Source organism: Colletes gigas, unplaced genomic scaffold (genome assembly GCF_013123115.1).
Source record: "Colletes gigas isolate AHSC1104 unplaced genomic scaffold, ASM1312311v1 Colletes_gigas_Sc00002, whole genome shotgun sequence".
Lineage (NCBI taxonomy): Eukaryota > Metazoa > Arthropoda > Insecta > Hymenoptera > Colletidae > Colletes > Colletes gigas.
Genome location: NW_025106631.1, coordinates 10,236,540 through 10,263,127, shown reverse-complemented (window position 1 = coordinate 10,263,127; position 26,588 = coordinate 10,236,540). Strand labels below are relative to the sequence as shown.

The following is a 26,588-nucleotide window of genomic DNA, read 5'->3' as shown; positions in this document are numbered from 1 at the left end:
TAAATTTTGATATCAATACAAATTTATTTCTCAATATTTCACGACTGGGATATTGATATACATACAGGGTGTTCGGCCACCCCTGGGAAAAATTTTAATGGGAGATTCTAGAGGTCAAAATAAGATGAAAATCAAGGATACTAATTTGTTAATTGAGACTTCACTAAAAACTTATTAAAAAATTAAATTAAAAAATTTCAAATCATTCACGGAAAAATTATTTTCGATTGCGGGAGTCCATTGCAATCGTTTTTTATGAATACACATACCTCCGAAATCCTACGCAGTTTCGAGAAAAAAATTCAGGAAGCTGGACTTTTTCGACAAAATTGAAAAATTTCAAATCGTTCTGGAAAAATTATTTTTGATTGCGATGGTCAATTGCAACCATTTTTGGTGAATACACATACCCCCAAAATCCTACGTAATTTCGAGCAAAAAATTCTTTACCGAAAATATACTGTGTGTGGCCGAAAATGTTTCTATAACTTTTTAACGAAGCTTCAATTAACAAATTAGTATCCTTCATTTCCGTCTTATTTTGGCCTCCAAAATCTCTTATTAAAATTTTTCCCATGGATGGCCGAACTTCCTGTATAAGGGATTAAGTCATTTTTAAACGAACAGTACTCAAACTACAGAATATCAACAAATGTTAAACAATAAATAATCAGCTGAATAACATACTGATTGTGGGGGTTTTAAAAACTGAATGCTGTACCTAGTATGCAAATTTAGATACGAAGACGATTTGACTCATACTGAAATTATCATTTCCTACAAAAAGTATTAGTTTACAGTTATACTACGTTGACGTTTCTCGCGATTTTTACTGTAAACATTTGTATAGATAAAATTTATACGACATACTTTTTCAATATCGTATGACAGAATAGAAAGGAAACGTGCTAACGGAGTTTTTTCATCAACGTAAAGTTTAATCTTAGATGTAAGGATCTCGTCCTTGAATAAAAGGCACTATTCGAAAAGAAAAGCCAAAAAAAAGGAAATACTATAAAATAAAATAAAAATATGAGAAGTCTGATTGTTTCGTGTCTAATAACCCCTTTGAATGAGGTAGAAACAATATTAATGATCTATCGATCAGGCTTCTGATCTCCAAGCAATGTCACGTAGAAATATATAATTAATAATTTCTTAAATGTTAACTAAATTATTTTCAATATAAGTGATTAACTTACAATACGATATTCCTCACTTCCAATTCTTAATAAGAAAACTAATTAACTTATTTCCCGCCAAACTGATTTTTGCGTCCTCAATTATCGAAATTAATAGAGTTTTATATAACACTTATCTTTTAACGTTTATAAGACTACAAACATAGTTTCCCTATTACCAAAGGAAAGATGTAACGTTTAAAATGCATGACAGAACATACAAAAATTTGTTCTAACAAAGATCGTCACAGTTTAAGTCAAAAAAAGAAAATGCATTTGATGAAACTTTTATTTCTAATTCTAATCTTTCTGTACTTCAGTTAAGATATCACCTATAATTATAAAGCAGGTTGCAGGATTAGATTATTTTTATAGTAAAATTTCTTACAGATGCACCAAATTTTTTAGTATTATTTTGATTGCAATGTTTGCTGCATTGTCTTGCAAAATTAAATTGTCCTCCCTTTTTATTAATCAAAAAACAGACTACTATAGAAGTAGAATCTAACGATAGAAATCAATACACAATTTTCTAAAATGTATTACGAAAATGTTACATTTAATAGCGAAAATATCAGCCTAAACGGAAAGTTCACGTCAGCGTGGGACGTATACGACCCACGCCATAGGGCACATGTCAAGAAATAATAATGACATTGTGTCTGTCTGAGAGACCAACTGACAATTGATGACTAAGCCTAACTGGTCCGACCGTCTCTCAAACGGTTGTTGATATAAATGCATTAAACAATAGACTACAAATTCACAATACATCGACGTACTTCTTGCCTCAAGTAGACCAACCTGTAAATTGTTCTTTCTTGTGCTTGCAACGTGTTTCTCGAGTCAAATATCGATCAAATATCATTTTGCGCACCGTCGTTGCATTGCTTTTAACTGCAAATTGTTTTCCAAAATTGATATAAAATTTTATACAGACTTTAAATGTTCTTCAATGGATTTAATCAAAATATTTGTTTAAAGTTATAATAAGACAAGCCTTACTCAGGATCAATACAGAAAAAGTGATAGGATTAAATATGTGTGATCCCCAAACGATGACTATGGCATCTAATCGATTAATCACCTCTAAATACTGCAGAAAAATAATCTCGATTTTTTGTCACTAAAGTATTCAATCAAATTTAAGTAAAAACTTTTATTTCTAATGAATCATTAGAGCACAAGGCATCATTTCAAGACAATCGCCACTGGATTTAACTACTTTTATAATAAAATTTAGTAAAATTAGTTTCGAAGATTTTGGAGCAACAATTTCAATTTTTGCTACAACTGACCAAAAATATTTTCGAAATTTAAAAGGATGTAGTGTTGTTCTACGTAGCGACGCTTGGTATGTTACTTGACCGAAAGATCACAAATATTTTTTATCCACACCCTGACAGCTTTAAAACCATGGAATATACGATTCAAAATTATCAGTCCTTTACACTACGGATTACACTGGTCAACAAATTTTAAAGAATAGCTCGTATTCTTTACGATTAAGCGATCTACCTATTTATTTGTGTACACTGAGATAGAAGATAATAGGGGACAAAATTGTTTGGTCTCAATTTAAAAAATATAAGGCATAATTTATTTAATTTCAGTGCAGTAGATTGAAAATATGCGTACGTTAAAACTAATAAAATTATATTGATTTTTGCCTTTATTAATCCACCACAAATTATAAAATCATAAATTAACTGACATAATGGAGCTGAAAATACTGCATTTACATACGTTTAAATCGACTTGGTCTCACTTAGGTTTAGTTTCCAAAAATAGTTTGCTAAAATTATAAATGAAGTAAAAAAGACTGTCGGATATAAAACATAAAAGTCGTCAAAAATAATAATTTTTTTAGGTATTACAAAACGTTCATTTTTGGATTTTATGTTAGAAAAAATAGAGCTAATATTTTAATTTAATTTTCATTTTCGTAATTAGAGTCATAAACCGAGACTAAAACTGATTACTTAGATGAAGAATACACATTTGCTGCTGACCAGTGATCGAGAAAACGAATTTAAATGATACCATCTTGATTCAAAATATAATTGATGAAGGACATTTACTCTTAGGTCTTTAATTCCGAATTAAGTCTATTTTTTTATTAAGCAAATCCAAGGACGAGACCTGCAAATTTAAGGAGGTACAAGAAAATTATTTGGACAAAAATTGCTCTTTTGTGGAGGATTGCCTTAATTAACAGAAAGAAAATAAAATTTATCTCTGTAAAACAATGTTTGCAAACTTTATTATTAAAATAATATTGAAAAGTTAGATATATTCAAAAGAAATTGCACTTTAAAATTAGTAAAATTCTACATTACAACGATAAAATTGTAAGAAATCCTTTGATCTGCTTATAATACATTTTCGTGATTAAACTGATATCGGATGCTGAGTAAGAAACTGAAATACTGCTATCATTGTTCAGATTTCCACTAATTGGTTTATTGTTTTTTCAATCGGTCATTATTTAAATTTCCACTAATTAGTTTATTGTTCTTTCAAATCAATTTGTGCACGAGTACTTGATAGAGAGTTAAAATTATTGAAGAAAATACACAATTTTAATGGAATATGTTGGAATCTTGGGTAGAATCATCTAAAAATCGCATAGTACACGCAGGGGAGTAGACTATAGTAATCAGTTTTTTGCTATTTTGCCTTTTTACTAAAAGATAATGATCACAGTTACTAAGTTCTGCAAATGAGCAATTAGATACTTGAGACTAGAGATTCACTTGAAAATTCGAAAGAGTATCGAAAGCTGAGTAAAAAATTATTGGAGTACAGTGAAATCGAAAATAAACAATTACAAATTCGTTTTATTAAATAGTGCTACCCAAGATGCCTGCCATTCCCCAATGGGATGATACCGTTTAGCAATCATTGCAATCCACTATCATTATTACGTTATTAATTAGTATGTATCGCGTGTTAGAAACACATGCTCCGGTTATAATCACGCGATAAAAATTTCAAGAGCGTGCTTCTTTTCCTCAAGTGTTTTGAAATAACAATGAACCTGAACATTTTCTATTTTCAATTTTGTTTGCGTTGCAAGTCACTGATGGGAATAATACTAGTTCATAAATTATAATCTAGCATCGAACAGTATCAAACAGAATTGGTACCCACTTGTTACTACAACGAAAGTAACGTTAAGTTCACCGTGTACTTCACTTAAAATATTATACTGTACGGTTTTTATCTGTGAAGCGTGCAAATCAAAACAAATAAATGAAGCTGACAACAACAGAGCAATCAAAAGCTTATTAGAAATTAAGGAGTAAAAAATATACATGTTAGCCACGCTACAAAAACTAATAAATCGCTAATTCTTTTCCATTTAATAATAATTCGAGGGATAATTATACTTATGGATGTGATTGACTAATCCAATATTGACAATCCATGTGATTGAAAGTGGAACTAATTCAATTCGTTGCATAGTACTTTGGTTCAACTATTTTAAGTACACTCTACGTATTTTTGACCATTTAAACAAGAATGTAAAACGAAAGATATATAAGAAATTCCAGAAAAATGACTAAATATCAAATTATATAAATTTTTGGAGAAAGAAGTTCGCGGTTTGACAAATATCTTGAAATAATACAGGGTGTTCATTCGCCCCTGGGAAAAATTTGAATTGTAGATTCTAGAGGCCAAAATAAGACGAAAATCAAGAATACAAATTTGTTGATTGGGGCTTCGTTAAAAAGTTATTAACGTTTACAGTTCCGCCTGTAGAACGAGCGATGTGGGCGATAGTGGTTCTCAGTCAACATGAGAAACTCTACTTAGTGATCTATCGACAGCCTCACAGTTTTCTGGGTGAGAACCACTATCACGCGCGCGCAGCTGTTCGCAGATTGCCGTTCTACAAGCGGAATTTTAAACGTTAATAACTTTTTAACGAAGTCTCATTCAACAAATTGGCATTCTTGATTTTCGTCTTATTTTGACCTCCAGAATCTCCCGATAAAATTTTTCCCAGGGGTGGTGGAACATCCTGTATATGATACAGCAGTGTTTTTCAAAATGGAGAATGGGGACCGTAACGCAATTCATAGGGCAGACACGTAAGAAAATTTCAAATATTACAAGATGAAAATTATCAAAATTTAACAAATGTCGAAGTGTATTTTTCTTGTGTCGGTTTAAATTTATTACTTATTTCGGGCATAGAAATTTTCTTTTTTTGAAGGGAGCGGGTGTCTAAACTGTTTGAAACCACTGGTTTGCATGGTCAGTAAAATCGACAAGTTTACGATCGCATTCTAATGAAATTCTGTTCGCTTTTCACAATCTAACAAATGTGACAATTTTCAACTTACAACTCCTCCCTCTGACGTTGAGACAGCACCATTTTCATGATCCTTGCGTGTGTTTGCTAGCTGATACTCAACAGTGATTCAAGTGAGCGCGACTAGATTCTTCTCCAGTCAGCTCCTGATTAGTTTAGTACCCAGCTATCGACATCGCCTGTAAAATAAAGTAATACTAGTATTAGTCAAATAAATAAATTTATATTTTTAGTACCACTGCAGCGTATCGATCGTATGAATAGGAAAGTCTCCTAGCAACTCATAAAAGAGAAACTATTCTATAATTTTGGTATACATAATTTTGAAAAATTAGCTCCCTCTGATTAGTGCTTCTGTAGATCAATTAGAACTAAGTTTAAAACGAGAATTAATCATTTCTTTCGGTGCTTTTTTTTAATATAAAAATTATTCATTTCAAAAGGGAATATTGATTAAAAACTCTTTTCAGTAACTTCTCGCGCCGTTATTGGCGTCAAATATCGGTAAAGCATACTTAAAAATACCGGTGTCATGTGCGTAATGTGTTATCTGTATAGCGTGTAGCAGGTGTATGATGCGTGTCACATGTTATTTATTTTCATTTAAACGTTTATTTCAACACAAATTTATTCGAGTAACTCCAAACTCTGACCGGAAAAAATAAAAATCTACGTATTGGGATCGAACCACGTGTTATACAATTCTTTCTTACCATGTAAACGTAATTTCTGTTATGACTTTAAGAAGAGGTTTTTGTTTATCATAATCCTTCAAAACAAATCTAATATTTTTTCCTATCATCAGGACCAGCGAAATATTTAATGTCAGACACGTTATATAAAAGTGTATTTCTCAATTTGTGTCCGTTTTGCACTAAAATCACCAGCTGCGCTAACGTTAATGGCCAAGAATCAATTTGAAATAAACTATAGCCGTTTTGACGAAAAAAGATTAAATTTGGAGACTGTAAACTGTAAAATCACTGGATCGAGTCCCACTAAAGGAAAATATTTTTCCCCAGTATTCACGATCATGGTTCTTTCTTTTATTAGGGTCTGAACATTGAATGCAATCATTTTTTCATTACAAGATTTTGTATACAATTTACTACGTTAGACTTGAATTTTGTTTTCCTTTTTCTTAAATTCAGAAGCCTATTTATGCCAGTAATTTAATTTAAATACGATATACATATGTATCAAAGTGCTTACAGACCAATAAAAGAAAGAAAAAAAACTCCACTTCTACATGACAAAGAGAAGTACTTGAAAAAAAAATTCCCAGATGAACTTTGCGAGCATTGTGCCATTATTTTGTTTAGTCTAATTTTCAAGTTTTAATTGTAATTGTCAGTTAACAGTTTGTATTTTGCAAATAAGTTAAAAATCTGTACAAATTGTTTCAGCGAATTATATTAACCGGACACTTCAGATTAACAATTCAAATTTTCATGAATCTTTAATATATTCTACTCTAACTATATTTAAATACACGTCGAAAGATTATAATAATATCGATATTGTAACGAAGATATCACGTCATATGCAAATTGAAATTGTAAGAACGATTTAACGAACTAAATAGAAAATATAGAACATAGAATATAAAAAAAAATTTAATTTCCTAAAAGAAAATAACAGAAACACATGATATCCTGTATTCCTGTGAAACTGTAGTTTTACCGTTTAAAATACTTCCAGCGAAACGATTTCTTATCCATTGAAAAAAGAAAATACACGAGCATTGAAAGGAACGTGTGAGAGAGATTTGTCCCGAACTCCTTAATCGGAACAATAACATGCTCTCTAGGCTGTAATCAATGCCGCAATTTATTTTACTTTCCCAAAGGCGTAGCATACAGTTTCGCCGTCGAAACAATACGTTCGTTGCAATTGGAAACTGCAAATTTTATGCCAGAAACGCAATAAGAGATAAAGATGATAACGATACGTAGCTATCACTCGTACTTTATTATTTCATTTTTCGTGATACCATTCATTAAATTTGCGCACGTTCGTTTCACAGAACAACCTTTATTTTAAGATGATTTCTTTTCGATGGTGAAATATTTATTTATCACTATTATTATACGTGCGTAACAAGCAACAAAACATTTCTATAGTTTTCGATATAAAAAAAAAAAACAAAAAGCGAGACATTTTATTTTCATGCAAAATTTATTGCAACGTCACTTAAATTATTGATTAGAATAACTGACGCTGTAACAATATTCAAATTCGTTATTCCAAAGTAAATAAATTTCTATTGGGAGATATTTTAATTTAAAAAATGAACTGATTATGCATACATACAGGGCGTTCAGCTCCCTGGAAAAAATTTTAATGGGAGATTCTAGAGACCAAAATAAGACGAAAATTAAGAATATCAATTTGTCGATCGAGGCTTCGTTAAAAAGTTAATAACGTTTAAAGTTCCGTCCGTACTGAATTTTCTTCTCGAAAATGCGCAGGATTTGAGGGGTATGTCTATTCGCCAAAAGTGATTATAATTAACCCCCGCAACCAAAAATAATTTTTCCAGAACGATGTGAAATTTTTTGATTTTATCGAACCTTCATTCATATATTCACCTTCATGAATTTGTTTCTCAAAAGTGGGTAGGATTTCGAGGGTATGTCTAATGGCCTAAAATGATTATAATTGACCCCCGCAACCGAAAATAATTTTTCCAGAATGATTTGATTTTTTTTTGTCGCCAAAAAATTTATTCCCCTGTCGATTTTTCTTAAAAATTCGTTTTTCATTTTTAATAAATTTGTTTGACGCTCTACAGAAAAGTTGTCCAATACTTTTTTATAGGTATCCATCGGCTCTGCTTCAGAAAAAAATTTCAATGAGATACCTTTACTATTGTAGGAATTGTGGCCGTTTCAAAATTGGACCAGTTTTAGGAGGTTTTTCTCACTATACGGTGTCCAGGAACACCTTTTTCAATATTGATATAATTTCTACGTATTCTGCACTAAAATACGCGTTGTTCGCAGTTTAAAAAATTAAAATCCTCCAATCCGTTCTGGAGTTTTGACATTTTAATGGTTCGCATGAAACGTCAGGGAAGCATTTCTGGCCTCACATTAGATTTTTGGTAAAGAATTTTTTTCTCGAAAGTGCGTAGAAATTCGGGGTACGTCTATTCATCAAAAATGATTATAATTGACCCTGGTAACTAAATATAATTTTTTTAGTATAATTTGAAATTTTTTAATTTCGTCTAAAAATTTGAGTACCTACTCGAATTTTTTTCTCGAGACTGGGTAGGATTTCAGGGGTATGAACATTCACCAAAAATGATTGTAATTGACCCCCGCAACCGAAAATAATTTTTTCAGAATGATTTGAAATTTTTCAATTGAATTTTTTAATAACTTTGTAACGAAGCCTCGGTCAACAAATTGGTATTCTTGATATTCGTTTCATTTTGACCGCTAGAATCTCCCATTAAAATTTTTCCCGGAGATAGCCGAACACCCTGTATATCGCAAATTGTGCTGACCACCTCCAAAATTTTAAGCTTGGAAAAAAACACGATTTCGCTCGACCCATAATATTTCTTACGCGTTATAAACAAATCAAATGAGATGAACGAAGGAACCCCAATACAAAAAATGTGCAGAAAAAAAACAATATAAATTTTCATTCCTAACTTTCCTATTTCTTTATCGTATAGTGTGTCCAGCAATGGACAAAAGTAAAAAAGACTGAAGACTGTTTTACAAATTCCTATATCTTAAAATAGTAATAAAAGAACGTAGATTTAATATTATCATTTTCATTGAATTTTTCAATTCCCTGTTAAAAATGATATCAGAAATTTATTGTAATTCTAAATGCATTTTTCTAAATACGTATCATTTGACGAATGTTTGTGTTTTCAATTTATTTTATATAAATTGTTTTATGCATCAATCGTACTATTGTATTCTTTTTAACACGTTTACTGCCATGGTGGTCACTGATGGCCGGCAGTTGAAACTTACAATGTATTTCAAAATCGTTTACAATGAAGGAACTAATTTTTGTCTAATATTAAACAACACTTCTTTCATTAAGAACACTACAAAATAAAAAGTACATCATTGAATTTCCGAATATTTCTATTTTTTACACTATAATTTGAGCAAATGATAAATATATCTCTAGACATGGAAAACTGGCGTGGCAGTCACATATTAAACAAGAATTAGAAGTTGTTATTTTTGTTACAAATTCCCATACATACATATACGCGACTCTGTGCATCGTCTTGAGCTACATGTTACTCGAGAAATGATAAAAGTTCTTTTTAAAACGATGATGTCACTCCAAAAGTACCTGTTTCAGTTACACTACCTAACAATTTAATCAAATATCATTTAGTATCGATATATAAACTATATTAGACTACTTGTAAAACGCAAAGTATTTGTAACAAAGTAACAAAAATGTACGCCCTCAGTTTCGTAAAGATCTCAACCTCAATGTCACAAACCGTTTATTAGATATACGTACACATACAATTCAACAATACTTGAAAATTAGAATTAAGGAATTAATATTTACATTTGAAGTCGTTCGTAACTTTGTAACACTTCCATTCGACAACAAACAACGTATAAGGTCCAAAATATCGATTGCATTTCTCCACCGCTGCGAAACGCTCCTCACGGATGCAATACCTAGTATGACATAACATTTGGCAAAAAACGCGGGCTTCGATCAAATAAATGGGAACGCGATTGGTCAGTGATCTTTGAACGACAGTGAGACAAGTCTGCTGCGATTGGTGAAAGCGAGTCGAAATCAGCCAATTAGAAACAACGAATTACGGGCCGCCATCTTTTCCCGGTAACGTTCGAGTTCGCCAGACAGTGAAAATGTCCCGAAACGATAATTTGATCGCTTTGATAGGAAAAGCAATGCGTCGGAAGAAGAAATACGCTATGAGGTAAGACCTTGACAATCGCAAAAGCGTGCTGCGTCGTCGCGACGCTTTATGACGATGCTTATCGGCGCGATGCGCCGTAATCGATAAACCGGCTGTCCGCCCACCCTCGGTACTGTGTATGTTTCACCTTGCAGTGCATTCAAATATTCATGCCAGACTCCTTCAATTCTTTACATTCAATCCCATTAATAGACACTATGAACATCGAGCACAAGATTATCCGAATCTCCCACGAAACTTTATTGCACTCGTGTCGCACTTGAACTGCGTTTTTTTTGTTGACAAAACTTGGACTAGATGCGCCCCACTCTTGGAGGTCGCGTGGTGCGTTACGAACCGGTTTAAAAATAAAATTCCTACATTTTTAATAGGACGGATACTCTTGTACGAAAATATTTTAAACAATCATTGAAGTCGTCCTAATCGTTAGCGAAAAATGAATTTGCAATTCGTCAGAGAAACACGTATATTACTCCGAATAGAAACATTTAAACTACTACACTACACTTGCTTCCTAATACGCGATCCTACCAAGGTCCATTTATATGCGATATTAATCATCTATGACTTTTTGCCATGGCTATTTCCAGGATCGTCTGCACGGGTGAGCGACTCTTGGCCTTTTCGACCCCGCGATCTACCTGTGGCTTCGCTCTTCTCGACTAATCTCCTTATGAGTTAGCACGAGGAGTTTCTCGAGATCGTTGGCAACCTCTGCAACGTTAAATACATCAAGGCTTCTCTGTTCGCGCGTTCGACAGAGACAAAGCAAAACTCGTTTGGCAGCAATGTCAGTTTTCAAGAAAATTTGTCAGAAGTTTGAAAAATGGGAATCTAATAACGAGAAGATCATTTGTATCGATGCATTTACGTTCGATGCAGAAACGTCGGGAATTCGAGTCGCTGACAGACTCGACAGCTGATCGCTGACTCGAGAGCAACTCGCGCAGACACCGTCTGTCAAAAAGTGCAATCGAATTATCTCTCATTGTCCGAGATCTGACAGATAAGATAATGCATAAAACTGAGAATCAACGAAATTCGGTACAAAGGTTTAAGTTCGGTTGCTCGACAGTTGCGGCAAAGCCGTTGTACCACCGCACCACGCAAGCGGTCACTCGCGAAAAAATCAATTCGAAGTGACGTGCAACATGTACGTAGAATATGTGTGGAACACAGCTCGATGACTGACCAGGAATCGCTTATCAGCGTCTTAATCGGTTTTTGATCGAGTGTACGATGTCAAGCAGTGTCATGTCGGTCAGAATGCACTGGTATGAAATCATCGGACGAACGCGGAACAACCGTTTGTTGTAAATCGTGTACGGCCATTTTGCTGGAACCTGTCACGTCTGGTTGCTGTAATTTTACAGCTAGCCCGACCAGCCCGCTCGCAAATGCAACGTCAAAAACAAACTTTGCAGACTGAGTGTTCGATACTCACGTCTTTTTGTCGGAGTAGCAGTAACCGGGATCCTTCGAGATCGGAAAAAATCACGAGAAAACCGGACGAACACAACCACCGAAGAACTACTCGAGATAACTTCTACGATAGGACTGTCTCGCAAGGTGGCGCCTGCGAGAATCTTCGATCCCGACGCATGCGTCAAGTATCGATGTCACAAATCTCTCTCGGTGCCCTAGGAACTGTGTGTTTTAACTATTCGTTTCTTTCTAGGGAATTTTTCATTAATTCCATTTACACTTTTTGGAAAATAAATTAGGAAATCCTTAAATAACGCAATAATATTTGAGGGTTATTCAATGAACTGGAATGAACACTGTTATCGTAGAAACTGATAAGATTCTGTCTAAATGGAAAGACACATATGACACTAATATTAAACGAACAAAGTGACTTTTTCAGAGTTTCTTAATTTAAAGAGGTTAAGGTAACAAACAATTATTCCAAAATGTAAACATTGTCGAGACAGTAATATCCTTTTCGAAATCAACGGTCTATTTACGATCTAAATGTTTACATTAACTATATATTATTTGTACTTTTTTAAAATTAGGATTAAAAAGTACGTTATAAGCAACCGATAGTGTAACCTATTTCCGATTACACGCCTGACCTTTTGTTCCATAAATTGGAGACGTTATAAAACATTCCACTATTTTGAAACCAGGAATCTAACTTTTTGATGGCTTTTTCACAATCGAATTCAAGAGGTATTATCATTCATAATTTTATGATTTTTCTGAACATAAAGCAAAGTCTTTACTTAGATTGGTTATAGAATTACAAAACAGAAAAATCTTAGAAGAATTGCAACTGAAGAAGCAAATGTTATTAAAACAAGGTGTGGCACCGACATTGAACACTTCATTAGCTGTTACATCAACAGGTTCCCCTTCTAATTTGGTAAACACATCCTTCATATTTTAAAAATTTATTTAAATTGCAAGACGTATCATCATACATTTACTTCTGATATATACATTTTATTAGCCTTCTGCACAACCTACCGATGGTGTTACAATGAGTGCATCGCAAAGAGCTGCCTTGCATAATGCGCATGCAGCCTCATCAGGATACTTTGTGACACAAGACTCTTCTTTTGGCAATTTAATTTTACCTGTTCTACCCAGGTTTGATGCTAAATGAAAAAGTTAATTAACATATATTGAAATTGTAAATAATAAATGGTGTCAAAGACTGTACATATAAATAAGTGTGACTAAAGCAACTTTAAGAGTTAAATAGTTTTTGGAGTATATCTCCTATAAAACTAAAGGACGATACAGAGTGCAAATAACAAAATATAAAAATATGGCTAGCATGCAGCTTCGTGAATTAGAAGAATATCTACAACAATTGGATGGATTTGATAAGCCAAAAATATTACTTGAACAGTACTGTACTAGTGCACATATTGCGTCGCATATGTTGTATAGTGCCCAATCCCAATTTGATGACATAGAACGACGTACAGTAGCCGATTTAGGTTGTGGGTGTGGTATCTTGTCACTCGGAGCACAAATGCTTGGAGCAAATCATGTAATTGGCTTTGAAATAGACTCTGATGCACTACAAATTCATAGTAAAAATTGTAGTGATATTGAACTATTTGTGGAGGCTGTACAATGTGATGTACTTCAGTATCTACCAGGTATACACGTATATATATAGGAATGTATAAAATTTATTTGTTAAAAACATTACATCTTTTTTACAATTATATTGCAGGGCGATTTGAAAAATACTTTGATACAGTGATAATGAATCCACCTTTTGGAACAAAGCACAACGCAGGTACAGATACAAAATTTTTAAAGATAGCAACTAAACTTGCATCAAATACTGTGTATTCTTTACACAAAACAAGTACGCGTAATTACATTCTCCAAAAAGCTGCACAATTCGGAGCCAAAGGAAAAGTTATCGCAGAATTGAGATATGATCTACCAAAAGCATACAAATTTCATAAAAGAGCCTCTGTAGACGTTCGCGTGGATTTTATACGATTTGAATTAAATCATTGAAATATTTTCACTAGATTTATTATATATTTATCAAACTATTCAAACTTGATGCCCTGAGCCAATGGCATTTCATTTCCATGATTAATTGTAATAGTAGAACGTCGCATGTAATGTTTCCATGCATCACTTCCACTTTCGCGACCCCCACCCGTAGCTTTTTCTCCTCCAAACGCACCACCTATTTCTGCACCACTAGTTCCAATATTAACATTTACTATTCCACAATCAGAGCCTTGGGGACCAATCCACTGTAAGACAATATTATGTCTTTAGTAACAATAATATAACACAAATATATAGTGATGCAATTACGCGCTTACCTGAAATACATTTCCGATATTTTTAGTAAACAGAGAACTACTTAATCCTTGTTCTACACCATTATTAAGAGCAATAGCATTTTCTATAGAATTTACTTCAAAAATGTACACAATTGGTGCAAAAGTTTCTTTTTGAACCACCTCTGCATCAGGCGATAAACCGGAAACAATTGTTGGTTCGACGTAAAAGCCAGGCCTGTCTATTTCCTTTCCACCAAATTCAATTTTACCGCCACTCTTTAAAACATCGTTGATAGCTTTCTATAAAAAATCGTCAATCTTTGCATTACTATACTTTTTGGGACCATACATAGGATATTATTTATTATATAATTTTGAATATTGCGAAAAGTATTCTTGCCTTGTATTCGTCTACTGCGTGTTGATTATGCAGTGGTCCATACAAGGTATTAGTCTCTAAAGGATCTCCTATCCGCTCCAAAATACTCTTGTATGCTTTTTTCAATTTTCCTAAAAAAATTTGCAATTTTGTTAATTCGATACTTTTTATATTATTGCACTGTTTTAAAAATGAAACTTAAAATAGTACCTAGAAATTCATTTTTTATTTCACTGTGAAGAATTAATCTACGAGTAGTAGTACACCTTTGTCCTGCTGTTCCCACACAAGAGAACACTGCTGCCCTCACTGCCATTTCTAAATCTGCATCTTGGGCAACTATTAACAAATACATTCCAAATAGTATTCTATGTAGGCTTATATTCTAGTTCTATTAATACATTCACTACCGGCATATGAAATGCTGACAAATGCTGCATGTCATCGATTCTGATCAGAGCCACTTTTACATTCATACTGTTCAATCATTATTCATATATCTTTTACTATCATTTATTTGTACTACCAGGATAATTAATACATTTGATTCACATTATCTTGCGAAATTTTTAAAGTAATTCATACTAACCGCTGCTGACCGACTCTGATGACAATCACCGGCAGTGAACATGTTAATTCTTTGCGGCACGGGATTTCAGATAATAAAATAGATCCATGTTGCATAGAAATTTTATTGCATTTTAAATTAAACAAAATTGGTATATTTTTACTAATAAAGATATCACATAATGTAAAAACATAAAAAAATAGTAATAGTTTAATTAAATTTGTCGCAATGAACCTTCCGCTTGCAACAATTGATGAACATTGGCATGTTGAATGTTGCCAACACAAGTGAATACATTTGTAACATTTGTTGAAGATATTACCAACTACTTTACGTAAATAAGACGAAATATAAACCTATGCGCATGCAGCTATTGCAATATTTCGTGATGGGACTGAAAATGTCCCACCATTATGGTGCATCAAAAAGGTGGCATACTTTTAATCCCAGCGTGCCCCAAAGAGTTAATAAATATAATATAGGTAACCCTCCTATAACATAGTAGATAGGTTCCTAGAAACTGCCGTGTTCTGTGAAACCGTGTTATATGAGACCTAAAGCCAGTACAAAAGGGGGTTTTAATTCTACATAAGCATATTATTTTAATTTAACGCAACCTTAAAGTAATAAATTATAATTTGTTTATACAGTGTGTTCGGCCAACCCTGGGAAATATTTTAATGGGAGATTTTAGAGGCCAAAATAATACAAAAATCAAGAATATCAATTTCTTGACTGAGGCTTCGTTAAAAAATTTATAAAAAATTAAATTAAAAAATTTCAAATTATTCTGAAAAAATTATGTTTGGTTGTGGGGGGTTAATTACAATCATATTTAGTAAATACACATACCACCGAAATCCTACCCACTTTCGAGAAAAAAATTCCTGACCGAAAATCTAATGTGAGGCCAGAAATGTACCCCCGAAATTTCATGCGAAACTTTAAAATGCCATAATTTCTGAACGGATTGGGGATTTTAATGTTTCAAACGGCAAACAATGCGTATTTTAGTAAAGAATATGTAGAAATTCTAAAAATATTCAAAAAGTTGTTCCTTGAACCCGCAAAATGAGAAAAACCCCATAAAAATGGTACAATATTCAAACGTCCATAACTTTTACAATAATGAACGTATCGCAATGAAATTTAGTATGGAAGTAGAGCCTATGGATACCTACAAAAAAGTATTAGACAACATTTCCGTATGACGTCAAACAAATTTATTAAAAATGAAAAACGAATTTTCAGGAAAAATCGACAAGGTGCCTAAATTTTTCGGCGAAATGGAAAAATCACTCTGGAAAAATTATTTTCGCTTGTAGGGGTCAATTGCAATCATTTTTGGTGAATAGACATACCCCCGAAATCCTGCGCATTTTCGAGAAAAAAAATTCAGTACGGGCTGTACTTTAAACGTTAATAACTTTTTAACGAAGCCTCCATCAACAAATTGGTATTCTTGACTTTCGTCCTATTTTGGCCTCTAGAATTGCCCATTACAATTTTTCCCAAGGGTAGCCGAACACCCTGTATAGTTTCATGTAAAGCCACTATAGTTCATTATTCCTTCGCGTCATTATTTTAAGTTAATTTAGTTTTTAAATATGTTAAGCAAAAATCATGTTATCCAGTGTTGTAAAAGTACAGTGTTATACAAAGGTTTTCGCAATTTTCTTATCGTGTTAAAGCGAAACCGTGTTATAAGATGCCGTGTTGTAGGAGGATTCTCGCAATTTATGAATCGTGTTATAGCGAAACCGTGTTGTAGGAGGGTTACCTGTACAAATATACAGGATGTTCCCGAATAACACGTATAAGCAAGCGGGAGGTGATTCCTTACGGAAAAATAAAAGAAATAAAAAGAATAAAAATTTTTTTTTTCGACTTAGTTTTCGAAATAATCAAGTTTGAAAATTCACTCTGTGTTATACGCACTAACGGCCGAGATACAATTCGCCCTATAACGTATGTTGTCTACCGTGTTTATAAACGATGTTTACAAAATATTTACGAGATATTGGATTCAAACAAAATTAAAAATGGATTAACTTTATCATTTAATATTAATTATAGAATTGCTGAAATTGATTGCCTCGCTTTTGCTGACGAATTCTTCTACAATCTCGTAGTGGTCGTTAAAGTTGGAAATAACCATTTACTAAAAGATTTCTTTCAATTTGGGTTATTCGGAAAGTAATTTCGTTTTTCTCCTTCGTAAAAAGGAACAATTTTCTTATAATATATAAATATTTTTTTTTTTTATATTAACTTTTAACGTCGCACCGACCTTAAGGTCATTAGCGACGGTTAGTTCTAGCGTTCTCTTTTAGGGGTGGTTAGATTTCTTTGTACATGTTAGTTTCTTTTAGATACTTCAGGGTAGCATCGGTGCATTCTGGAGCTGTCAAGGCTGTTGGTTTTTCTATTTCGTATTTTTGTCTTGAGGTCTGGAATCTCTTGCATTGATACAGCACGTGGTTGGTCGATAACGGCTGATCGTATACGTTGCAGGATGGTGGGTCCGTCTTCTTGATCAAATACTGGTGCGTCAGTCTTCAGTGGCCTGTGCGCAGTCGTACCGTAATTATTCTTTCTCTTCTGGTCATGTCGGAAGGCATTGGCTGGTAGAAATCCTGTACTGCATCATGCGTTTTTGTTTTTTTGGAGGTGGTCCATATGATGTTCCATTCTTGTTTTTCAATGTGTTTTAGCAAAGTGATGAGGTCTTGGTATGGTATTCGTCCCTTCACTTCATTGGGTGGGTGGGATGCTGCTTCTTTGGCTGCAGTATCAGCTTTTTCATTACCTATTATCCCTTAATGGGAGAAGACCCATATTAGGATTATTTGTTTGCCATTGTTGGTAAGGTCCGTGTATATCTCTTGGATATTCAATATGGCATCATGTTTGCTCTTATTGTCGGTGTTTCCTATTGCATTAATTACACTCATAGAGTCAGTATAGATGACAGCATGTTGGAGATTCTGACTTTGTATGTAGTGTAATGCTTTAAGGAATGCATATGCTTCAGCTGAGAAAATAGATGAAGCATTGGGGAGGCGAAGTTTTTTGGTCATGTTGTCGCATATAATGGCAATTCCTACACCCTGGTTGATCTTGGATGCATCTGTGTATAGCTTTACAAAGTTCGGATATTTTTTATTATAGTTGTAAAAAATCAACCCTGTGTTCTAGGCTACTTTTTTGGTCTTTGAGAGCATTCGCAAGAGTCACGTTTGTTTTGGGGGTTTGTATGGTTTCGTCGGCTTTAACTGACCTTCCAGAACGTGGGTCACCCTTGATATCAAAATTGCAGGAACGAAATTTTGCGAACGAGTTTTGGCACTGTCATTCTGTTAAAACAGCATTCTTTCAGCCTTTTCGATAATAAAAAAAGCAAAATATGCCGAAAATGCAGCTTCTGATTTTCCATATTTTATGGGAACACCAAAGGAACACAATTGCACAGAAACAAACAAAATTTTTTACAAACAAGCTTTAACGTGTCAGCTGTGAAAATATATAATGAAAATACGGTTTAGAATAAAGTTGGCTGGTTAAAAATACAATTAACGTCTCTGTTGGTTAGAAAACAAAACTACTTTCCGAACAACCCAATACTTTATATCGTTTTCCGATCGGCAATCCTACGATTCGGATATCGTTCTTTGTAGTAACGGAAAGTAGCAAGTAAACTTCCGTTACAGATTCCCAAAGCTTGGATCATATCATCGTATTCTCGATTCGTGTAAGTCATCACGGTAAATTGATGGAAACTTAGTGTCTACGATAAACCGCCGATTTGAGTAGCATATCAAAAGTTGTAGAACATAGTTTATAAACACGGTAAGCACTATACGTCGCAAGGCGAATCGTATTTCAGCCGTCAGTGCATAAAATACAGAGTGAATTTTCAAACTTGATTATTTAAAAAACTAAGCAGAAATAAAAAAAATTTTACTGTTTTTATTTCTTCTATTTTTCCATAAGGAATCATTCGGAAACACCCTGTATAAATATTATAATCTCTTAACTTACCTATTAATGCATTATTGCCTCCTAATTCTAGCAGAGATTTTCCAAAACGTTCTTGAACCTTAAGGGCCACTTTTCTTCCAATGTTAGTGCTCCCAGTAAATGAAACCAGAGGAACACTTAGAAATAGAAATAGTAGATGGAGAATAATATATTGTGTATAATACAATTGAATTTACAGAATTAAATATTTCTAGACTTACCGTTTATCATTAACAATAGTTTCACCAACATCTGGGCCACCTGTTACTAAAGATGCAACAGAACCTGGAATGCCATTTCGCTCTAATACACCTGCGATAATTTTAGTAGTTGCAATAGATACTAAAGGAGTGGTAAGTGCTCCTTTCCAAACTATCATATTCCCACAAATCATTGCTATTGCACTATTCCAACCATACACCTGAGATAATATTTCTGTTTATTATGCTTCGTTCTTTGCTTTTTTAATACTTAAAGTTATACTTACTGCAACAGGAAAGTTAAATGCAGAAATAACACCAATAACACCAAGGGAATTCCATTTTTCTAAAAGAGCATGATCTTTTCTTTCTGAAGGAAATATACTGCCAGGTAGCATTCTAGATAAACCAACAGCATAATCACATATGTCAATAAACTCCTGAACTTCTCCAATACCTTCTGGTAATATTTTCCCTAACAAATCATACAATTGAAGTTGATACAAATTTATGGAAGAATTCAAATTTTTAATTAACAAAATTTACCCATTTCTAAAGACACTAATTGTCCTAGTGGTTTTAGATTATTTCGTAATTCTTCCCCGATTTGCCGTACTATTTCTCCTCTCGCAGGTGCTGGCAGTGATGCCCACTGTGGCCATGCTTTGCGTGTTTCTGTAATAGCATTACTTACTTCTTGTGTAGTCGACGTTCGAACTTTCGCTATTAGTTCACCAGTTGATGGCGAAATAGATTCTATAACCTATTTTGCAACATGAAGTTTAATAAAATAAATGTTTCCCAATGTTTTCGAAAACTACTTTTAGTCAACAATTTTATTCAGATACAGATCCATTTAAAACGCATTCATTAGCTGTAAACTTGATTTTATCTGCACAAAATACCTTGCCAGATCCTCCCCATTGTCCATCATAAAGACCTGGGTTCTCTGTTGTTAGACCTAATTGTTTCAAGAATCCATATTTTGTATCAGTCACCAAATATCTTACCATCTGTAACTTAGAAACGTAAGTAGTATTTCTAGACAATAAACGAAACATTGCCAATTGTCTGTCACTATCTTATACAATTTTACAATATAATGCACGAAGATCGAGGGTTATCTCTATTCAGAGCGATTTTGCTTATCAAGAAAAGGAGGAGAGATATGATAAAAATAAAACAACAAATATCTTAAGTCAAGTCTGTGGTTAATCGGAATTGATTCCACAGTTCACATTATACAGTACGAATTACAATATTATTTCGATGATAATGTATCCTGATATTTAAGACTTATATAAAAAAATTCGTTTATATGCATTTTTCCGACGGTGGAAACATGTTTAAGAAAAATTTGTATAGAACAAATTGAACTAGGAAATATATATACATATGTATATACAATGAAAAGTATTAAAAAACGCGTTTTATTCCGTAACAATAACGTTAACGACATCACAATACGATACGGCAGTGGTTTACACACATTAATTAATTTAGAAAACATTTTGTCCTTCTCCATTTTATAATTCGAAATTTTGGTATTCATCTCGAGGCACAAAAAATGGAGATTCATTGTAAATGCTGCTTCCTTTTAATTTCAATGTTGAAATTTGATTCAGCAGTATCATTGTAATCCACTTTTTCGTTAAAATGTAAATGCTTCAGCCGGGTCGACAAAATTGATAACATCTCAGATCGGAAATAAGTTGAAGCACTGACCTCGTTAAAGTTGGTTGGTCCTATTCATATTCAATCAGAGTGATAAAGTATCGCAAAACATTAAATAAATCAATTATGTTTTTGAATTCAACTCACCGTAGACTTATCAAAGTTTCCTAACAATGTTGCTTTTTGCATGTCATCCACTCCTTCACAGCTTGCTAAAAATGTTGGTAGAAAATGGCCGAAAAACCATGCTATATTAACAGAAGCTAAACTATGAACGGCTGTTGCTATTTCATCTGCCAATAAATTATGGGATCTGAAAATGGATATTATTATTGTATTTGATCGATTAAAGCGATAAGTAATGATCGAAATATTTTGTCAGACTCACTGTTGAAACAGAACGGTGAACAATGCCATTAGAAATCTCTCGAGCAAATGAACCTTGAACACTGATCGTTGATAAAGTCGCCACCGTACGTTCAACTGTTCAAGACTCTGCAAACTTTGTCGGAATATATTCACATCTGGTTGAAGAAGTGCCTGGCCAAAAGCTTCTAAAATTGCGACCAGTTCTTCCTTGTGTTCGACGGATTCATCTTCGTCTGTATGACCAAGAGTACGTAACACGGAAGTATTATAAAAATATTGCCATCGATGCATGAGAATACTAAACAAAAATTTTACATTAATTATGGTTCTCTTATTATATGAGATACAAAGTGGAAATGTTAGATGATTCGTTAATTACCTATGAAAAAGTTTTAATAAAACAAGCGTGGTGTCCGGATGCACGCTAAGATTATTTCCGATAGCCGGCCAGACTTGACCTAAACATAAATTGGTCACAGAAGGGACAAATGTTTTAAATGCACTGCTAGGCGCCGACACGACCAATATTAAAATTTCTAACAATTGATCTAACGCAGGTCCCACAGATATATTTTCCCTGCAAGCATATCGAACAAGATATATTTTTTGTATTTTTTCTTATTAAAATTAAAAATAAAAAATTCCAATGACAAAAATTAAATTACGCACTTAGTATAAATATGCAACATTCCTTGAACCGCATTCTGGGTAAACTCCGGGCCTAATTGCTGTTGTAATACTAAAAATACTGAATGTAGAAAACTAAGTAAAATTTCACATATGCTCTGACACCTTATCATATATGGCAACAGTTCTAATATTCGATTTATCGTTGATCCCAAACACGAGTGCAACATCCTTTTTATCGTTGTGGATGACGATGAACAGTCTTCTAGTAACTGAGTTAATGGCACTACTGTCATTGAAATTGCGGCTTCTGAAGGTACGGGTTGTCCCTCTGAACCCAGAGATGTAGATAATGTTGATATCATGGTACCTATTTGAATTAGAATCGCGAAATGTTAATGAAATTTTCTAATTGATAAAATGAAATTGGTGACTCCGAATTGTTAAAATGCAGCATTGCCAATGTTATTTTATTGATATCGAAAATCTCGCGCCTTCCGCTTTTTTTTTTATGCGTGTATATTTACCTAATAATCTTTCTCTGATAATTCCATCACCATGTGGTAGAATAATTGCATTCACCAATGCCCTGCGCAACACCTTAATTGTATCAGGTTTCATAAATGGATATGATATCATAGAAATTAAGTTTCTAAACGTAGGTTCGTCCCATAAAATTGGTTTCAATATTGCAGTAATACTTTGAAACAGATGTGTGGCAGAATGGGTTAGACTTGCTGGTGGAGGATTATCACAGAATGTTGTGTAATCTAATGCCAAAATACATGAATCGATACAACGTTGGCATAGTGATTCTTTAGTTTTCTCTGGCCTATTGGCTATCCAATGACACCAAGCTTGGAGCGATGCTAATAATTGTGAATGTCTACCGAAAAACGTAAATCATAATTATAAAACTCATTTCACTTAGAGTACTTAAACGGTCTATTTTTTAAACGTTACTCACACTTCTATGAGATCAATTACAATTGCAGCTGGTTGCAGCGATGCTTTGTATAAGTGGTTAGTATTGGCAAATTTACATGCATCCAACGTTTGAGATACTACTTCTTCCGCTAACGATTGATTAATATTCTGTTCATCCCCTGTTTCCATTAGGAAGAATTTATGTTTTTAAATATTATAATGATAATATTCGTAGAAAAAAAATTAATTTACCAAGAAAAAGTGAGTATAGCCTAGCTAACGCTTGAGTAGTTGAAGCTAAATCTCGCAAATGTGCATGTACGTTAGAAGCCTCCGATTCGTTTAATAAAATGACTTGATTATTAGCAATAGCAGCACCTAATTCTCCAAATATTATTAATCCTTCTCTCCAAGAACGGAACTGAAAAAGTCGAAACAAACATTAACTACAAATTAATTTAAATAACACCCACAATTATATACGATTTTACCAATAGTGTGAAAACTGGAATTGGAGAAATATCCGCCACCTTTGCTAAACATTCTATGTTGCATCTTAAGAAATGCTGCCATTCTGTTTCCTCCTGTAATAAATTATTAGAATAACTGTATTATAAAACAGAAACAATTACGATCAAATTTCGTGGATTTTCTCACATTTTCATCTAAACTTTCTGTATCAAGATCTTTCAATGCTCGGGTGTTGAGCTTAAAACTCATCTTCTGCAATACTCGTTCGGCAAGAGCTAACGCTACTGGCGAATACTGAGATTGTGTGCTTTCTAAGAGAGTGGTCCAAACGTCTAAGCATCTTAGATATCCATTCACCGTTGAGCACTGTTGAAAAGTGTGATGACACAAGACTTCTAGCAATGTATTCACTGGAAATTTGGGACATGATTCAACTCTCTTCAGGTGATTCGTTACAAATAATTGTAAAAATTCTGTTAATTTCTCCATATAACTAGAAATAAAGTTTTTTTGATTTAGAAATATTATGCTTGAATATAAGAATACTTAAGGTTTGATATGAAAATATTTAAACAGATTAGTGGATACCTATCATCTACAGAATCTAAACGTTCCATAAACTGAAATAATGTAATTCCATTCTGAAATATTTCTACCAACAATCTATCTGTTACATCAGGGGAGCACAATGGTCGATATAAAAGTTCATTTATTGTAGTCACGGCTTGTACAGCCATTTCTATCTGTTTACCATTCTATTAATAAAACGTACAATTAGATATAATTTGTACTGACTGTATTACAATGTTTTGTAATCATTAACGTAAATCCTACCATTGCATCATGATACCTTGCACAGGTAAAAATGGCGTTCAGTAAATTCGTCGAAATATGCTCTGACAATTCGATCCAACTGAACAGATGTGCCAATACATCCAGCGTCGCTATACACACTTCGCTAGTTCCTATGGCTAGTCCTTCCACGTCTAAAATAGCTCGTGCAGGTGCTACAGTTTGCCCACTGGTGGGTGAAGGAGGTGGAGTAACCGTTCCAGAGCGACTTTGTAACTTTGTTGTCTCTTTTAAAAATACTAAATTGGAGTAAATAATATTCAATTTTGTTAAATTTGAAAATAATATAATAGAACCATGATCTAAAATCTAAGTCCAATTGAAGTAATTTTTGATTGAATTTTTAATTCTTATAGAAGAAATCATACTTGCAAGAGTATCCAAAGTCAAAGGCACTTGAGCACTAAGAAATCTGAACAATTCATTCTTCCTTTGCATTGGTAAATCTTCTCTTGGAGTTGCTAGTTCCTCCGAAGCTGTTCTCAAGTAAATGAGACCCAACAGTCTTGTATGTTTGTGACTTAATAACTTTCAGTATACACAAGAAGATTAAGCTATATTTAAGTCAAAGATAGTTTATATAAAATTTTAATTTTATGCTAGCATATTTACAAACCTGTAAAATGTTTGAGTAAAAATCTGGATAAAAATGTGGCCAGTCGTGCCTTGCAATGTCTACGACTAGTTTGACTACTTTGTTTCTTACAAAAGGAGCTACACCTCTTTCTAACGATAATGTATATAAGGTTGATCTTGTAAGAGCTCTATCCTCCCATGGAAGAATTGGCCATCGTCGTCCAATTGTTGTCTATAATAACATTTCTTTTTTACCTTATTTCACTGCATAACTAGTTTGTTATATAGCGAAACTATTCTATGATGTTATACAATATTCTTATCAATATAAATTTACAAAACATTTGCAAGAAAAAACCAAAATTAAAGGATAATATAAATACATACCTCCAACGTAGACAGAGCAAACATACTAACATAATGATTATTAGTAGAAGATAAAAAATGTAAACAAGGCCGCCAAGAATCAATTTGGCCAGCAAATTCCTGAAAACTTTGTTCAATCATACGTTTTCGTTCATTCGTTGTCTCTGGAGAAAAGAACTGTGTCATAAGGTGCTCTAAATTCTGCAGAGCAGCAGCATCATTGTCCTACAAATTTGACATTTACTTTGAATATTTTTAATTCAAATTATGTTATAAAATATGACAGATTATGAGAGGAACTACAAATACATTGCTAGTGAATTTTGTAGATAATTTTAAATGAAAATGGTTGTTGGTATATCATCTGCTTTTGAATCTTAAATTTAATTCTTGGAAATTGTAAAACAATTTAATATTGAACATAAAATATACATTGATAATTGTAATATTAGGGAACAATTAATAATTCACGTAAAAGTACATTTTTCCCCCCGGGAAAACGATGTCTTAAAATTTTGTTTGAAAACACATTACAAATATCTTTAAACTGAAAAGGGAAATGAACGGAAATCATTTCACGTACCATCATAGCTATGGTCGAAAAAATGCGTTTCGATAAAAATGCAATATAGAAGTTTAGAAATCAAAAAAGGTTAGACTTTCACTTGTCAGATGTCATGTTCAAAACAACAAAATAATCAAAATACTCGGTCCATCATCTATTCGTATACATGCAACACATAAATGCGAATCCGCAAGTATACATTTGTAATACCACAGTACGAGCCATGCCGCGCGAGAGGCAGTCAAGCTGCGAGAGTCCGATTTTACACTGGATAGACAGAGGCGCACAAATACTGCGTACTTTTTCTACCAAGTGCAAAATTAGACTCTCTCGATTTTTCTGTCTTGTTCAGCATGGCTCGTATGTACTGGAGTCACTGCGACAGTGTAACTCAGTCTCTATCTCATGTAGAACAGTAGAAATGTAACCAATCAGGGGACAGGCGTCAGTATAGCCAGATTTGGCATAATTGAGTGCATCGACGGCGGCACTAGTAACGACGAACGCATCGTCCTTCCACGAGAAGAAGGCACAGCGTGTTTACATCCCCACATGTATAAGTATACATGTTTGTTCATTAAGAGCTTGTGACAGAATGAATGAATTCTTTGTTTTTAAAATAACAAATATCGAATAGAAACAGATGAAATATATATGAAAACTTCTTAACCAACAGTAGCTTGCAAATCTTTAACTTCAGCGAGTTTTCATAGATATCTCCCTAATCACGTTTTGGCGGGCACCACACGTAAACACGACTATATTTAGTAATTT

The 26,588-nt window shown here is 33.5% G+C and overlaps 5 protein-coding genes across 7 annotated transcripts in view; 2 read left to right on the top strand and 3 right to left on the bottom strand.

The window, feature by feature from the left end:
* Nucleotides 1-11,998, bottom strand: part of LOC122402969 (lissencephaly-1 homolog) — a 77,109-nt gene extending 65,111 nt beyond the window's left edge. The window contains exons 1-2 of one of the 2 annotated variants that reach the window (XM_043406216.1): nucleotides 11,895-11,998; nucleotides 5,537-5,684 (exon numbers count right to left, since the gene is read on the bottom strand). In XM_043406216.1, coding sequence (XP_043262151.1) covers nucleotides 5,537-5,574 — 38 coding nt within the window. In that variant the 5' untranslated portion in view covers nucleotides 5,575-5,684; nucleotides 11,895-11,998. Of the gene's footprint in view, nucleotides 1-5,536; nucleotides 5,685-10,065; nucleotides 10,180-11,894 lie in introns of those variants that run through there. The other variant, XM_043406225.1, reaches the window with a different exon arrangement.
* A 137-nt stretch (nucleotides 11,999-12,135) lies between these two features.
* LOC122402962 (SOSS complex subunit C) lies at nucleotides 12,136-13,222 on the top strand. Of its 2 annotated transcripts, none has more exons than XM_043406203.1 (4): nucleotides 12,136-12,336; nucleotides 12,469-12,625; nucleotides 12,694-12,818; nucleotides 12,906-13,222. In XM_043406203.1, exons 2-4 carry the CDS (start codon nucleotides 12,598-12,600, stop codon nucleotides 13,059-13,061), a joined length of 309 nt encoding a protein of 102 aa, XP_043262138.1. In that variant the 5' UTR covers nucleotides 12,136-12,336; nucleotides 12,469-12,597; the 3' UTR covers nucleotides 13,062-13,222. The 2 variants fall into 2 exon arrangements, with proteins under 2 accessions (XP_043262138.1, XP_043262127.1); XM_043406192.1 differs by having other exon boundaries at nucleotides 12,136-12,342; nucleotides 12,906-13,221.
* LOC122402961 (rRNA N6-adenosine-methyltransferase METTL5) lies at nucleotides 13,075-13,939 on the top strand. Its single transcript, XM_043406177.1, has 2 exons — nucleotides 13,075-13,566; nucleotides 13,644-13,939. The coding sequence occupies exons 1-2, from the start codon at nucleotides 13,227-13,229 to the stop codon at nucleotides 13,937-13,939; spliced, it is 636 nt and encodes a 211-aa protein (XP_043262112.1). The 5' UTR covers nucleotides 13,075-13,226.
* Nucleotides 13,940-13,974: 35 nt separating this feature from the next.
* Nucleotides 13,975-20,565, bottom strand: LOC122402952 (putative aldehyde dehydrogenase family 7 member A1 homolog). The gene is made up of 9 exons (XM_043406163.1): nucleotides 20,293-20,565; nucleotides 19,934-20,150; nucleotides 19,675-19,862; nucleotides 19,409-19,608; nucleotides 19,209-19,324; nucleotides 14,810-14,938; nucleotides 14,621-14,730; nucleotides 14,260-14,520; nucleotides 13,975-14,187 (listed from the first exon to the last, which is right to left on the bottom strand). The coding sequence occupies exons 1-9, from the start codon at nucleotides 20,446-20,448 to the stop codon at nucleotides 13,975-13,977; spliced, it is 1,590 nt and encodes a 529-aa protein (XP_043262098.1). The 5' UTR covers nucleotides 20,449-20,565.
* A 434-nt stretch (nucleotides 20,566-20,999) lies between these two features.
* LOC122402944 (exportin-6) lies at nucleotides 21,000-25,963 on the bottom strand. The gene is made up of 16 exons (XM_043406150.1): nucleotides 25,833-25,963; nucleotides 25,271-25,474; nucleotides 24,924-25,115; nucleotides 24,676-24,835; nucleotides 24,290-24,546; nucleotides 24,044-24,210; nucleotides 23,642-23,948; nucleotides 23,476-23,568; nucleotides 23,237-23,405; nucleotides 23,025-23,163; nucleotides 22,585-22,943; nucleotides 22,100-22,427; nucleotides 21,810-22,007; nucleotides 21,450-21,728; nucleotides 21,209-21,374; nucleotides 21,000-21,132 (listed from the first exon to the last, which is right to left on the bottom strand). Exons 1-16 carry the CDS (start codon nucleotides 25,836-25,838, stop codon nucleotides 21,055-21,057), a joined length of 3,102 nt encoding a protein of 1,033 aa, XP_043262085.1. The 5' UTR covers nucleotides 25,839-25,963; the 3' UTR covers nucleotides 21,000-21,054.
* Between the last annotated feature and the right edge of the window lie 625 nt (nucleotides 25,964-26,588).

Coding starts and splice junctions, on each gene's coding strand:
- LOC122402944 (XM_043406150.1), bottom strand. Junction 21,729..21,809: donor TTATTAAAACTTTTTCATAG/GTAATTAACGAA, acceptor ATTTTTGTTTAG/TATTCTCATGCATCGATGGC. Junction 21,133..21,208: donor GAAACTTTGATAAGTCTACG/GTGAGTTGAATT, acceptor GAATATGAATAG/GACCAACCAACTTTAACGAG.
- LOC122402952 (XM_043406163.1), bottom strand. CDS start 20,448: ATGTTTCGTTTATTGTCTAGAAATACTACTTACGTTTCTAAGTTACAG. Junction 19,325..19,408: donor ACTATTGTTAATGATAAACG/GTAAGTCTAGAA, acceptor TCTATTTCTAAG/TGTTCCTCTGGTTTCATTTA. Junction 14,521..14,620: donor ACGCAGTAGACGAATACAAG/GCAAGAATACTT, acceptor GATTTTTTATAG/AAAGCTATCAACGATGTTTT.
- LOC122402961 (XM_043406177.1), top strand. CDS start 13,227: ATGGCTAGCATGCAGCTTCGTGAATTAGAAGAATATCTACAACAATTG. Junction 13,567..13,643: donor TGTACTTCAGTATCTACCAG/GTATACACGTAT, acceptor ATTATATTGCAG/GGCGATTTGAAAAATACTTT.
- LOC122402962 (XM_043406203.1), top strand. CDS start 12,598: ATGGCTTTTTCACAATCGAATTCAAGAG. Junction 12,626..12,693: donor TTCACAATCGAATTCAAGAG/GTATTATCATTC, acceptor GATTGGTTATAG/AATTACAAAACAGAAAAATC. Junction 12,819..12,905: donor CAGGTTCCCCTTCTAATTTG/GTAAACACATCC, acceptor ACATTTTATTAG/CCTTCTGCACAACCTACCGA.